Source organism: Amborella trichopoda, chromosome 1 (genome assembly GCF_054954075.1).
Source record: "Amborella trichopoda isolate Santa Cruz 75 chromosome 1, AtrichopodaSantaCruz75HAP2 v2.0, whole genome shotgun sequence".
Taxonomy (NCBI): domain Eukaryota; kingdom Viridiplantae; phylum Streptophyta; class Magnoliopsida; order Amborellales; family Amborellaceae; genus Amborella; species Amborella trichopoda.
Genome location: NC_142336.1, coordinates 5486459 through 5502058, shown reverse-complemented (window position 1 = coordinate 5502058; position 15600 = coordinate 5486459). Strand labels below are relative to the sequence as shown.

At 37.3% G+C, this 15600-nt stretch overlaps 1 protein-coding gene and 1 long non-coding RNA gene across 8 annotated transcripts; both read left to right on the top strand.

Annotated features, from left to right (window-relative positions):
- Positions 1-290: 290 nt before the first annotated feature.
- On the top strand, positions 291-14885 carry LOC18434920 (rhodanese-like domain-containing protein / PPIC-type PPIASE domain-containing protein). 7 transcript variants are annotated; one of them, XM_006844983.4, is made up of 9 exons: positions 291-556; positions 990-1106; positions 1575-1666; positions 2227-2327; positions 2478-2588; positions 3666-3774; positions 14228-14278; positions 14366-14447; positions 14608-14885. In XM_006844983.4, exons 1-8 carry the CDS (start codon positions 343-345, stop codon positions 14444-14446), a joined length of 876 nt encoding a protein of 291 aa, XP_006845046.2. In that variant the 5' UTR covers positions 291-342; the 3' UTR covers position 14447; positions 14608-14885. The 7 variants fall into 7 exon arrangements, with proteins under 7 accessions (XP_006845046.2, XP_020523301.1, XP_020523302.1 ...); XM_020667642.2 differs by having other exon boundaries at positions 14602-14885; XM_020667643.2 differs by having other exon boundaries at positions 14589-14885.
- LOC148783497 (uncharacterized) lies at positions 8758-11434 on the top strand. The gene is made up of 2 exons (XR_016049726.1): positions 8758-10797; positions 10888-11434. It is a non-coding gene; the product is annotated as an uncharacterized LOC148783497 (long non-coding RNA).
- Positions 14886-15600: the final 715 nt, after the last annotated feature.

Sequence of the window (15600 nt, the reverse complement as noted above, 5' to 3'; positions counted from 1 at the left end):
ACTGTCAAAAAATGTATTATAAAAAACAAACTTGAAATCTATTTTTAAAACTTAAAATTTAATTTTCTATTGAAATCCATTTTTAAAACTTAAATTTTAATTTTTTATTATGTCCATTAATTTTTTATTGAAATCCATTTTTAAAACTTAAAATCTAATTTTTTATTATGTCCATATATCTTGATGCATAGGATGGTTGGGCATCAAAACAACCGCTTTTAAAGTAGGCTCTAATTTGATTATTTAGAGCCTTAGCTCTATATAAACTTTTCCCCTTCTGTTTGTGCTTTGGGTCTCAATATTTGGATATCTAGTACTTACTCTCTCTATGCATACAGCTCCATGGTTCCAGCCATGTTGAGGAATCCCTCTTTAACTTTCACAAGCCTATGCCATTTCAGAGTTCAGTTTCTCTCTCTAAATTTCCCTACTTGGAGACGATCCCATTGCTCGCTGCATTTCCTGTCACCCTCTATTCACAAATACTCAATACCCAATTGCGCTTTCAGATTCAGTAACAAAATAATGGTGGGGAGTCCAAGGCTCAATCCTAGAGGTGAGAATAAATTACTTGCTCTCTGCTTTTTTCTATTATTTCTTCTGTTTATTCATCATTATATTATTCATTTTCTGATGGGTGTTTGAGTTTTTCAGTGTTGATATTTCGGTATTGTTTGCTAATTGGCACCAGTTTCTCTCTCTGAGTTTCATTATTTCTTCTGTTTCTTTATCATGACTTGCAGTTCTTTTCTTATTGATGTATGTGTTCTTCCTTGTCGATATTTGGGTATGGAATTCTGTTGCTTTCAAATGGGGTGGTGGCTTATTGTTCAATCTACATTGGGAGGGAGGGAGGGAGGGAGGGAAGGGATTATGTTCATGTTTTTTTATTTGGGTGTTTGTGTTAGAGAAATGGGGTGGTGTGTTATTGTTCAATCTACTTTTGTTCTGGTTTTCATTAGTTTTAATGGGATTGTTTGTAATGACAGTTGCTTTCAGTGCTGGGAAGTTTGAAGGACAGAATAAGGAAATACTTGTGCAACACTTGCTTGTGGGTGAACAAAACCTCGAACTTCTTCTTGAGCTTCAAAAGAGGATAGCTGGAGGTTGGGATTTTGAGTTTCTGGTATTTATAACATGAGAATTCCTAGTTTCTTTTTTTCCTTTTCACTATGCTTTCCTATCCTCATGAATCGGACAATAATATGTTATTCCACTTACTTCTATTGCCCATATGAACTTTGTTTGTTAGGTCCGTAGGAATTTGTTTAGGAGTTATGCTTATATGGACTTCTTGATGAGAGCTCCCTCTCTACAAAACAGAATTTGCTTTTCTTTTTTTTCTTTTTTTTTGGGGTAGTAAAACAGAATTTGTTTATTGTAGGTTATCTATAAAACTACTACTCATCTTATGTAGCCAATTTCAGTGACCTCGAGAATTTATTTATTGCGGGTTTCTCTCATAGTGAACTTTGCTTTAGTAAACATATTACTGGTTATTCAGTTAACATAATAAGAAAAACATATTGCTGGTTATTGCTGATATCTTTCATGTTTTGAATATATTATTGCAGGAGAGGATTTGAGTGATTTGGCAGTTGAATTCTCCATTTGTCCATCAAAAGAAGAGGGGGGAATGCTTGGGTGGGTTCAAAAGGGACAAATGGTATGTTTTCTTCAGCTATGTTTGATGCACTTTTCATTCACTCCTTGATAGAAGTATTGATTTTGAAAAAGTACAGGTTTCCAATATGATTCACATTTAATAAAATGTCTTTAGGAATCCTTTCATGCTGATAGATAAGAGAAGTATGGCTGAGAACTTTGTGAAAAATTCATTCTTCATTATGTATTTATGTGAAGTTGTGCATTATGTTTTTATGTATTATCATGAATGATCCTGAAACTTCAGTAATTCACAAAAGTCGTGTCATGCAAATCATCTTGATGAAATTGGTCAGAGACATAGTATGCAACTATGGATAAGCTCAACACCCTTGATAAGGTAAACGGGGTTTCTTCTGAATTCAAGACCCTATTTCATCAAGATGATTTGTCCGCTATGTCCATTCAACCTTAGACTTTGTTAATTTAAGGACTGGACACGTGCAGCATGCATCTCACTCTTTTTCTGCGTGCATTAATGTCTGTACAAATGTGCAGATAGCGATTGATTACCATGCATACATGTATTTTTTTAAACAATTCCTCTGCAAAATTTTGTAGGTGCCAAAGTTTGAGGAGGCTGCATTCAGTGCACCCCTTAATAAAGTAGTTAGATGCAAAACAGATTTTGGTTGGCACTTGTTGCAAGTGTTATCTGAGAGGTCAGTGAGTATCTTCCATTTCTTTCCTTAGAATGTACAATTCTTGTAGTTGGAAGTGTTGTGCCTATTGAAGCGACTTCTCAAGAAAAAAAAAGAAGCTTTAGTGTCTATTATTTATTCCCTCTTGACATAAAACTTCTCTATTTCTAGGGAAGGATCCCTGCTTCAAGACATTGGGCCTGAGGAATTTCATCTGAAAATGGAAGAACAAGATTTCATTGATGAAGCTCAGCTATTGGATGTTCGAGAACCTGATGAAGTGTACGATTATCTTTGTTCATAGTTTTCTTTGTTGTTTGGCAGAAAAAGCACATTCTTTTTTTCTCTCTCTTTATACATATATAGGGTGCTGTTCGTATAGAGCCAAGGCTCTAAACAATCAAAGTAAAGCCACCTTCAAATAATGTCGAGAAATGTGGTTTTAATACTGGAATTTTTTGTGATAGCCTTAAAATATTTTTTCACATCTAATTATAAAATCTGCAGCTTCAAAAATAGTGTAGATCAAGCAGATCTATGAAAACATGAAAATCTTGAAAATCGACAGTCCAAAAATGCCCTACAAGATGCACTATTTCCAAAACTTGAACTCTATTGTTTTTCTCATGTCCATGCATCTTGTTGTCGAGATGGATATTTGGGCATCAAAACAACCTCTTCTAGTGAAATTTTTGAGGTAGGCTCTAATTTGATTGTTTAGAGCCTTGGCTCTCTCTCTCTCTCTCTCTCTCTCTCTCTCTCTCTCTCTCTCTCTCTCTCTATATATATATATATATATATATATATATATATAAATGGAAGAGACTACAAAATTCCTATGGGCGAAAATGGACAGTATTTTCGCTCATAGGCTCGGCACCATCCGATTTTTTCGGACGGCGTGGATTAAAGACCGTCACGGACTTAGCATGTCTATGGCTTGACTTTTTTTCACAAATTTGAAGCAAAAAATATGGGGGGACTTCCACGGCTCCTGTAGATCTGTGGCGGTTTTTAGGCAAAACCTTCACGAACATAGCATGTCCATGAAGGAGGTGAAATACTGTAGCACTTCTCTTATAGGCAATTTTGAACAGTGTTTTTCCCCATGGCGGTTTATTGAATGGAGCCGCAACGGATGGAGCATGGTCCATTGCAGTTTCCACATGTTTTTTGACCGGAACAGACTACTATGTCCGTTGCAGTCTTTTAATCTACGGCGGCCGGAAAAATCAGACAGCGCCAAGCCTATGGGCGAAAATATTGTTCATTTTCGCCCATAAGCGTTGCATAGTGGCTTCCATATATATATAAATATATATTAAAAAACCTGACCTTTACATTTTTTGCGATATGCAGAGCTCAAGCTTCCTTGCCAGGTTTTAAAGTCCTTCCACTTCGCCAATTTGGAAATTGGGGCCCAGAGATAACAAATGAGTTTGATCCCAACAAGGATACTTATGTTCTTGTAAGTACTAAGTTTCCTAACTTGTTAGAAAAATTTCTTATCAAAGTGTATTTATAGTTTCCCTTCATTAATGGTACGACCATGTGGTGGCATATTTTAAAACTATAATAACGGCTAAACAATCATGACAAAGGCAAAAACATGCTCAAATTTCAAGGACTAGTGGAGAGTAAGCTGTTGTCACAATGGCTGTGTAATTTTCTTGTTTATGAAACCATGCATGTGTGAATACCTTTTTGTAGCCTTGTATTCTTCAGGTGTCGATGATCCGTTTACGTTTAATTGTATATTTGTAGCCAGTTGCAAAAGTAACAAGATCCCATATTGCAAGAAGTGATGTTTTCTTCAACCATGGATGATTTCCTGTAGAATTGAGACACAAATTAGCGAATAATTATTCTTTTATGTTTCCTAGGCAATTCAAAATCATGGCATTGGCTCCCAAATGGAAGTGATGGATATAATCTTGTAAAGACTTGAACCATTCTTAAATGAAGTCTGAAAATATAAAAAGAATATTAAGAAAAGGTACGATGGATTAATATGATGCTACCTCCAACTGATTTTCCTAAATGGTCTATTCTGGTCATAAACCAGATGATAGAAGGTTTATTGTTGGTATGTATAGTGCTTGGTCTTATCCCCTTATTGATGAGCAATATTACATTTGATGCTTAGAGACTTCCAACACATCAGCTTGGAAACTTCGCAGTCTTAAAAATACTAGATCACCAGGCTAACCCACCATTCTGATGCCAAGAGCATTGGGTAGGGCGAGAAATTCTTGTCAAAAGGAGAGTGCAACAACTACGAGAAGAGCTCAGAAACTCAAGAACTCGAAAATTCTTACACAAATACAATAAGAAGTTCAAAATTCGCCCCCCTATTTTCAGCCTACATATGACGCAGCAAAAATCATGAGAGAAATGAAACTAGATATAGAAGAAGCGATTCAACCACAAACACTTAGCAAAGAACACACCAAAACCTTCAGTCAAGAGAGAGTACTAGCAACATGTCACCTTTTTCTAAGGAAAGCATGATCGTGTTTCTTTGTTCAATAGAAGTCTAAATTTTGTCCTATATGAGTGGTCTCATTGCCCTTTCAATTAAAAATAAATAAATAAGTAAACCCTCTTTCCTAAACTCACGGAACTCGCCTCCAAGCAAACCTTTCATCAAACGCAAACCTAATCTAATTCCCACCTTCCTAGCCCTTGTGCCAGCAACCTGCATCGAATCCCTTCCAAGGACTACGTGGTCTGCAAGTAGGAAGAGAAGATAAAACTAAGTAATGATGCCTATACCCCTACAATTAGATAATGACTCACTTCAACAAGTAGTATCAAGTACCAAATACCATGCCAGAACTTGACAACACGAGTTTGGAGCATTCTACTCTTCAAGAATCTTCTTATCGATTACCCTGAAGTCAAGTTTTGAAATCCACATACTCTCTGATTGAGGTTTTCCCTCCCCTTTGAACAAGAGACTTCTGATATTTTCCTCACTGAGTCTTGATGACAAAACATCAAACATTTGCTGCACTTCATCTTTAGGTGCCTGTGGAATTTGTTGTTGCGTGTCATCAGTCCTTCTGTGTCTACCCTGGTCACCATGATACTCATAAAGGTCGACCATATTAAAAATGCAAGATGCATGAAGGTCCTTTGGGAAATCAATTTTATAAGCATTGATTCCCATGTTCTTCTGAACTTTACATGGTCTTACCTTCTTGAACATCAACTTATGAGGGTCCAGTTGGAAATCTTTCTTCTTGCAAATAAACCATCACGAGATCACCAACTTGATATTATATTCTTTGACCTTCAATGGGAATCCGCGTCTTTCTTATGTTTTGCATTACTTTCTTCTATCTTCTCATACACAATACACCTGTTTATGCTCTGGTGCAGCGTAACACCTAGTGTCATTACTAAGGTAGGCTTCAATTGGCAAAGGCACCAAATTAAGAACCTGACTAGGTTACATAGATAAGCTACCAATAGTTCAATTTTGGGAGTTAGTACAAGTCAACTCTACTTATGCTAGCAATTAAATACCATTGGCTGGTCAGCTTCCCTACTAGGCATTTAATAAGTTGCTCTAGCTTCTATTCACCGCTTCTGTCTGTCCATCAATTTGTGGATTATATGCATTGCTAAATTGAAGCTTAGTACCAAGTCTCTTTGATAGAACCCTTGAAAACTGGTTCACAATCACATGCACGGTCTGAAGCAGTTTGATTTGGGTACTCCATGGACACACTCAATTTCCTTGAAGAATAGGTGTGGAATGTAGGTGCCATCCGTGGTCTTCTTGCAAGGAATAAAATGAGTCATTCTTGAAAGCAATCTGACTTCAATTAGGACAAGAATCATAACCTTTAGAAAGCCCAAAACAAGAACCATACTAAGATCAAAGCATCACTAATGGCATGTAAAACCCGTATTCTGAGCTTGATCACACAACAATTAACAAATTGGCATCTGTTGACATAACAATGAACATCTTGGTGAAGCACAGGCCAAACTGTTTGTCTTACCAATGCAACCATCTTAGCTCACTTGTTTGTCTTACCAATGCAACCATCTTAGCTCACTTGAAATGGCCTCTTAGGCGTCCCTCATGAGGCTCTTTCAGTACCTTCTCAAGCAAAGAGCCTTTGGAGTCCACAAACATGGCCAAAAGAAGAGATATCCATCATAAAAACCTAGCATGTTGATTGCCCATTCCCTCGACACACCTAATAAATAGGTCCAATATATGGATTAGGGATTTAGATCATGAGTTATAGGGGATCTAGATTCCCCAGCATTATAGTATCTTATAGCAGTATGATATGGTATTGTATAATAGTTATTATAGTATATATTGTATAGTTGTATGCGGTCCATTTAAATATATTAGCATATAGTATTGTAGAACGTAATATATAGCATAGTATTGCAGTAAACTATAGCAATATATTATTGTGTAGTAGTGTGGTATAGTATAGCAGTGTATACTATCATGCTATACTAGTTAATCGCTCTCGGGGGCCTTTGTTTTTAACCAGATGGATCTTGGCCCTGTATACCTGATTTTTTGATCAAGCTCCCTACATATTGGGATCAAGAACCCAAGATTTTAATGTGTAGTGATCCCCGTCTCAAACATAAGGAGCTTCCTGCTCGTCACGATCCCGCAGTCCTGATCGAGTCCTGGATCTGATTTGATCCCAATCCCAATAACAATGGTGTAGGCCACTCAACCATGGACATAATCTTCTCCTTGTCCTCCTTGACCCATTTGCAGACCCAAGGAAAACAAAGCTATCTTTTAAGGAGCAGTTCTTTAGGTTCACTTATAAGTTCTCTTGATGATGAACCTTAAAAGACTTTTACGCAAACGCTCCATATGTTCCTTGAGGTTAGCATTATACAAACGAGTATCATGAAAACACACAATTACAAATTTTTCGTTAAATGAAGTACCTGAAGCATGACCTGCATAAAAGTGCTTGATACATTGGATAACCCGAAAGGAATAACTAGTCATTCATTAAGTCCGTCATGGTTCTTGAAAGACGTCTTCCATTCATCATTTAGCCTCATTCTAATGTGATGATATCTACTTTACCAGTCAATATTTAGAAGACCTGAAAACCAGACAACATATTCAACATATCAGCGAGTCTTGGTACGAGAAAACCTATACTTGATGCTTACTTTGTTGAGGTGCAGCTGTCTGCAAGCATCCTCCATGATCCGTACTTCTTTGGCATAAGAGCCGACATTGGAATGGGCTCATGTTCTTAGGAATCAGCTCCTTTTAAGTAAATGTTCCATTTTCCTCTTCAATTCTTAATGTTCAAGTGGACACATTTGACATGCAGCTTGATTTGGAAGATTAGCACCATGTACCCAGTTGATGCAATGTGGATATCTTGCAGTGGCGGTAAATCATCGAGCATAATGTCCTTGATCTTGATCATCCAGGGCTTATCTCCTCAGGCAATTCTTTCGCCCTCTGATCTCCGAAAACCAACTAAGTCTCTGGACTTTCTTCTAAGAATTCTTTAGTGGAAACATTAGATGGTTTCTCAACCCCTTTCATGAGCTGCACCCTCTCTGATAGATGGAAACTGACCTTAACCTCACCATGTATAAAAGTGTAGATATTTTTTCTGTTACTATGCATCATATCATTATTTTACATCCAAGGACGCCCTTGCAACAACCACATGAAAATCCAAGTGTTCATGTTTTGGAGGAGGCCAGGAGGGACATGAACCCCTCCTCCCCCATTGGAAGAGGTTGGTCATAGCACAGTGGAGCCAAAACTTCGGAAGCTTCTTCAGGAACAAAGGAGAACCAAATTAGGGATCATCTTGCAAGGGCCTTAGAACAAAGTTGAGATCTTGGAATTTGCATTGATGACACGAATTTGCACGGCAGAATGCAACATGATGATCTTTTAGATAGGTTATAGCTGAACAATTTTTTGAATGGAAGGAATTGCTGGGGGATAGAGAGGTTAAGTTTCTGAGTTTACAATTGAAAGGACATGCTTTGCTTTGGGGAAGCATGTCCAAATGGATAGAGAAAGGCATTGGAAAGATAAGGTTCTTTGGACAAGTGAAATCAAGTTGTGCCAAAAATTTCTTCCAACTGATTAGAATCAGTTCTCTATTAAGTGATTGCGTGCATGCATGAGCATACAGAGGAATTCTATCAACTCATGACCTAGAATGACTTGAGAGAGATTGAAGAGCAGACCATTGTTTGCTAGTTTTAACGGCAGCGTTTTAAAAATTGGTGATTGGGCTCGGAATCATACGAGCTGGATCAGAACCAGTGGGTGACCTGTCCGATCCCATGAGGGAATCGTAATAGGACCGGTTTTTGAGAATCGTCCTATTTTGTCAAAGAAGTGACTGATTATGTGACATAATAGATGTGACTCTATCAGTGATTCAAAAAGCGGACTGCCCAGTGCCTAGGCGGTCCGAAAGGCCTGGGTGCATCGCCCAGGCCTAGGTGGCCAATCTTGGCGGTTGACCTTGGGCGGTCCCAGCCTCGGGCGGCCTCCCAGGGCCTACGCCTCGCCCAGTGGTGGAAATAAGTTTCGGTGGGGGCAATTTTGGTCATTATTTTTGTATTAAAGAGCCAACAATTAGTGTTTTAGGTTCATTTGAAACCTAAAACTTCTTGGAGCCAATTTTAGAGAGATAGCCCCCAAAAAACTAGTTTTTGGTGAGTTTTTTAATATCGAAGGGTTTCTCCAAGTTAACAAAAATTGATCAACACATCACCCATTGATCTTAGATTTACTTTTTGATGTTTTGCAAAGTTATTAAGGGGTTTTTTAGAAGATTTTGAGTATTTAGAAGCATCTTTGAGGTGGAAGTTTGAAGATTAAGCAATCAAATTCAAAGTAAGTGATTTTTTTTTTTTCTTTAGTAAATTGCATTATTTTTTAGATGTCTTCTTCGGGATCTAATAGGAGTGGTGATCTCGGTTGGAAATATGGCTATAACCCAGATCCTAATGATAAAAATTGCATAAGATGCAAATTTTGTGATAAGGATACAAAAGGGGGCATAAACCGGTTTAAGAAACATCTTGCCGGTATCAGGGGGGATGTTGCCTCATGTAAAAAGACTCTTGATGATGTTAAAGAGGAAATAAACAATTTTTTGAACGTGGTTAAAATGAAAAAATATGAAAGATTGGCCTCTATAGCAGAGATTAGGTTTGGGGTTCGGGTCAATTATGATGATGATGATAGTGATGAGGAAAGGATTGGGGAGAGATGTCAAGAGGTTGAACAATCCATTATTAAGGGGAAGGGAGTTGTAATTGCTTTTGGTTTTAGGATTAAGAAGCCTCGGGTTAGGGGCCCTATGGATAGTTTTTTACCTTGGCTTAATCTTGAGGTTGCAGGAGAGCAAACAAAGAAGCAAACCATCATTAAAAATAGAATCAAGAAGGAAGAGAGAGATAGAGCTGTGTATTATCTTGCTATATGGTTTTATGAGGCGGGCATTCCTTTCAATACCGCTCGCGTAAGCAGCTTCTATGCTGCGGTAGAGGCAATTGGCCAATTTGGTCCTGGGATGAAACCCCCAACCGCATATGAGCTTTTTAGAACCTTTTTTAAAAAAAACAATGAGTGTCACGAAGGAAGCTGTAGAACTTAAGAAGGATGCATGGTTTCAGTATGGGGTTTCTATTATGACTGATGCTTGGAGTGATAGGAAGAGAAGAAGTCAGATGAATTTGCTTGTAAATTGTCCTGTAGGGATTTTTTTTTTAGGTCTATTGATGCCTCTAATCATATCCATGATGCCCATTACATATTTCAAGTGATAGAGAAGGGAATGAAGGAGGTTGGGGAACATCTTGTTGTACAGGTTGTCACAGACAATGCTGCTCCTAATGTTGCTGCATCTAATTTGTTGCGCATAGCTTATCCTAGAATCCTTTGGACACCATATGCAGCACATTGTATAGACCTCATGCTTGAGGCTCTTGGCGGTTTAACTGAGATATCAGGTGCAATGAAGAAGGCCAAATTAGTTACAAATTTTATTTATAGCCACCATCTCACCCTCAGTATGATGCGTACCTTTACAAAGAAGAAAGGGATTGTGAGGCCTGGGGTCTCGAGATTTGCGACTTAATACTTATGCCTAGATAGCATACATTCGAGGAGAGTGCAGTTGAGTTAAATGTTTACCTCGGATGATTGGAGAGCATGCAAGCGGTCTAAGGATCAAGTTGGAAAGAAGGTGAGGGATATTATCCTTTCTAAGGCTTTTTGGTGAGGGTTGAAGGGCGCTAAATCCTTTCAGGTTGGGAAGAAGGTGAGAAATAAATTTATTTTAATTATTTATGATTTTTTTTCTATATCTTTGCAGCCCATTGGTGGAGCCAACATGGGTGTAGTTCTCCAAATTTACAAAAGTTGGCCATTTGGTTCTTAAACCTAACCACTTCTTCATCCGGTTGTGAGCGCAATTGGAGTACTTTTGAAGGGGTAAGGCCGTAACTAAGGTTTGTATAATTTTATGAATAATACATGAATCATAGATATTAGATTTTAATTAGTTGCATTTGATTTTGTTAGATTCATGCAAAGAAAAAGAACAAGCTTGAATCAAAGAGGCTCAATGACCTAATCTATGTCAAGTACAATCGATTCTTGAAAGACAAGTTTGCTAAGAGAGATAAGAGACATCCCATCAGATCAAAAAATATGGACCATGCTATGGAGTGATTAGTTGATGATGATGAGGTCGAGGGGCATGAAGAATTGACATGGGACATGGTCATGGATGCTTCAGGGACATCAGCTGACCCTCTTAGACCACTAGATCTTCTGCACAGAGAACAAGGGTGGAGGAAGAGGAGGAAGAAGAGGTTGATTCAGAAGAGACGAAGGAGGACGAGGACAACCAATATGTCGAGGAGGGTGACGACTCCATCGACTCCGATGAATATGATGCCAATGCAGCTGACCCAAGATTTTCTGATGATGAATGAATGATGAATGTTGAATAATTATTAAACTTTGAAAGTTTGAACTTTGATTAAAGTATTGAACTATTGAAGATTCTTTTGAGTCTTCAAGTATTACTTCCATAGTTTCATAATTCAATTTTGTTTTATTCCTCATTGTGGTGTACTGCAGTATTGGTTTGATACTATTTGGTAACTTGGTTTGATAATTTGGTTGGTTGGAAAATTTTAAGTTTTAATTGGATATGAAGTATGAACCGACTTATGGATTATAGTTATGTTTATGGTGTGTGTGCTAAATGCTAATATGTAGTATAATTTGAATTATGTACTACAATACATATAACTGATACTGACATAACTGCAAAATCCTTTTTGGATTCAATTGGGCCGCCCAGGTTCTAGGCGCTCGCCTAGGTGCTAGGCGGCCTGGACCCCCCAGGCAGTCTAGGACCCTCCCTAGCGCTTTTTGAAACATTGTACTCTATGACAAAGTCCATGCACTTGTTTGGAGTTTTACTATTTACTCTTTTTTTTGACTTTTTTGGTAAAAAAAAACTGATCCACCATTACTTCGATTTCTCCTGATTTTCTCTACCAAAGTAATTTGTGTCAAAAAATCCAAATTGGTGCCCTTTAACAGATCTGTAACACAATTTCTCCAGTCAAAAATCATGTAGAAAGATATCTAGCATCAAAAATTCAACCATTTTTGGAAATCCAAGGTCAGTTCTGATAATTTATGAGTTTAATCCAAGATTCCTTTAGGGGTTCCTCCCTAGATGGTTTTATCCGCAATCTACTCTAGGAATTTCAAAATATGGAGTAGATGTCAATCTTTTATCATTTTTAAAAATAAAAATCCTTAGATTTTAAAACACCAATCATATTTTTCTTCTTTATTTTTCGCTAGATTTAGTTATTTATTTTGTAGACAGTGTTGTCTTTAAATCTACAACGGGTATTGCATGAGTTAAAACAATATTTTTGTAGCTTTTGAATTTTTTCACATTTATCTTTCTTGAAAAACTCTTGGATTTTTTAAAAGAATCTTGCATTTTGATCTTTTTTGGTAAACTTTGTTACTTTTCTTTTTGTTTTTTTTTTTTTTTTGAGAATGCTACTTTAGTTTTTTGTTTGGGATTTTTTTTGGTTAGGGTTTCATTGTAGAGAGTGTTATCTTCAAGCTACAATAGGTATTGCATGATTTAAAACAATATTTTTGGAGATTGCGAATGTTTTTAATCGTTTTTTATTTTCTGAAGAACCCTAGGATTTTTTATAAGTTCGTCAAAATAACTAATGCAGCAGTCCAATTTCTTTCACAAACTAATGTGAAATCATTTTTCCTGTGAATTTTACGAACTTTTTTTCCTAGACCCGTACAGCCAAACCTGTTGAACAAGTCCAGTTTGCCTATCTGGCTTGGAACCCTGTGGGTGATCAAGTTTGATCTGCCTGTCCAATATGAAAAATAATAGTAAGCAGGTTGCCATCCAAGATCAAGTCACCCCTCATGCTCTTGATGCCTACCAACTTGCAGTGGAAGTTGAAGAACATCAATGAGAATAATTATTGGCGGCCAAGGAGCTTCAAGGTCCGATTGGGAGGTCACAATGAGCTAGACATGGCAGTTCTTACCCTAACCAACATAGTACCCAACCAAACCTTCAACAAGGAAATGGTGGTAAAGGATGTGGAGCTGCTAATAAACAGCAAGAAGGAATCACATTTGTGTGCTTTAGGTGTGGCTATGGCCCACTGCTTATCCGGATGCAAAGAAGGGCCTTTGACCCACAAGCTCACCTGGTTGAACGACTTAGTGAGTAGAGGACCCCCTGAGGGTGAAGAAGTAACAATGGAGAGCAATTAGAACCAAACCCCAGGAGACTAATACTCTCTACCTAAACTCTCCCTACTTATTTAGTGGACAAGTATATACCCCTGAAATTCCATCAACAAGATTTTACCTATATAATTTTAAAACTCCATGAATGTCATTTGTGAAATGGAAAGTAAACTATACATAGGTTGTGTATGGTAAATGCTACACTGCTGGCACATACGCCATTGCCCATTCTCTACCTAAATAGTGCTTATGAACCGTACTTGGTTGTCTTTGTTTAGGAACTACAGTTAACCTCTACCATCTTTCTTTGAGAAAAGACGATGGGAGCCCCAATTGACTATGGCCTTCCATAATCCATATGATTACAGTTTACTTTCCTGTTTTGCTATTTGCTTCTGCATATTTAGTTACTCCATTACACTCCTTTAGATAGGTAATACATTACTAAAGTGCCATCAGTTTTTCATAATTATATTGTACAGTAAGATATAGTGTAAAGGGTGGATAACATCATTTAGGAAAAAAAAAACAACTGGTTTTGCACTTTGGATGAAAATATTGATGCGTATAATTTTGCACTTTGTCATTGCTACCTTGAGCGTAATTTGGTGAGTTTGGTTTGTAATGGCATTCAATTCTGGATGCCTGGATTCGTAGATGTTCTTGTAATTATTTGGCTTTATCACTTTCACTACCATGGGAATAATTCAGTTAGTTCGGTGCAAAATTGTGTTCAATTTCTAGATATTTGGAATCCTTGGTGTTTTTTCAGCAGTTGATGGGCAGTGATTGTAAATTTTGAGTTATTTTCTCAACCAGATGTCTTTTTATATTTTCTAAAGTTGAAGTGAATTGTTTACCCTTTTTAGATATTTCAATCATTTTCTTTTGGACCTAGTTTTTGCGCAGAAGGAATAATATAGAGAGCTTCCAATCAAAGATATCATACTTCTTGCACTTGTTAGCTAAATCATTATCTTTATAGGTGGCTTCCTTATTAATTTTACAGTCCAATGCTTTTCTCTCCACTTTTCGAGTGCTTATTTTGAAATTCATTACTTATGGATTCTGTTGGTTCTCCAATTATTCTAAATTGCAGTGTCACCATGGGGTAAGGTCTCTACAAGTTGCAAAATGGTTGCAATCACAGGTCTCTTTCTCTCTCCCTCACACACACATTCATTTTGGTTGTACTTCAGAGCTTTTTCTCTCTTTACTTATTTTGGCTGTGCTTCAGGGTTTTAAGAGAGTATTCAACATAGCAGGGGGCATACATGCATATGCTGTTAAAGCTGATGCCTCTGTACCAACCTACTAAGGTTTCTCATCCCGCCCATTTCCTCATATATTTATGGAAATTATATATGCATGTATCTATATTTGTGGATGTATGGTGTACTTTTTCTTCATGTCCTGGAAATATGTGGTAGTAACTTTCATTTTTTTCTTACCAAGAGAAGATATTATTGGCAGAAACAGTGGACAGAGTGACTGAGCAGATGGGCTTGCAGTTTTGCATAGTGAATGGTTCAACCGTTACATATTTGAGTGAACAGTTCACTCTCGGAGCATGTTTTGTTCCTAGGATCGGAAAGCACTGCAGATGCTGGTTTTTGATATGTGGCATGTAATACAAGTAGTTTCACTGCCTTTTTTTTAACTTAATATGGAAAAGAATGCAGAATAAATTGTGCATAGTTTAGTGAGATCAACTTCTTTATTTCTCTTTGAATTGGAGAAAGAAAGAATTCACTCCACTTCAAATGCTTCATCCATCAAGCTGAAATTTTTTCCCGAGAGAATCAAAGCAAGATATTGAAAAAGAGGAAGCTCGGATATAACTTGGAGTGGAGAAAAGAAAGTAGCGAAGAAATACAAAATGAGATTGGAAAGTAAGTGAGTGTGTGTGTGTGTGTGAGAGAGCGAGAGAGAGAGATTAATTTGGTTTCTCAACATGATGAGAAAAACAGCGCATTTTCTCCCAAAATAAAAAGGAAAACAGTGTTCAAAGGATGATAAATTTATCAACAAGAGGGAAATATCTTTGCTAAAGGGAATACTTGAGCCATCATAACAAACCAGTGTCTTAAAACTTGGATCGGTAGGTGCATCATTCACCCATAGATCCATGTTGGATTGCTAGATTAGTGATCTAGTTCAGGTTTGGATTGGTCTGAATTGTTGATTCCTAAAAATATTAAAATAAATGATAAATAGGGTTTTATGGGGCGGGAATTTAAGGGGACTTGAGCTTAAAAAAAATTGTAAAAGGGGAACTATTAAGTGGAACCCGGCTAGGAACCACACGATCCAGATTGATAATCCGAATCGGAAATTGCAAGGTTTTAAAAGGCTGTCACCTAACCAAATCAGAAACAAATAAATTAGTCTCTAGGACTCTCTCTGGGCCATACGTTGCTAACAACTGATGATATGGTAACGGTAAATTTGTAACAATGTGCTACAAATACT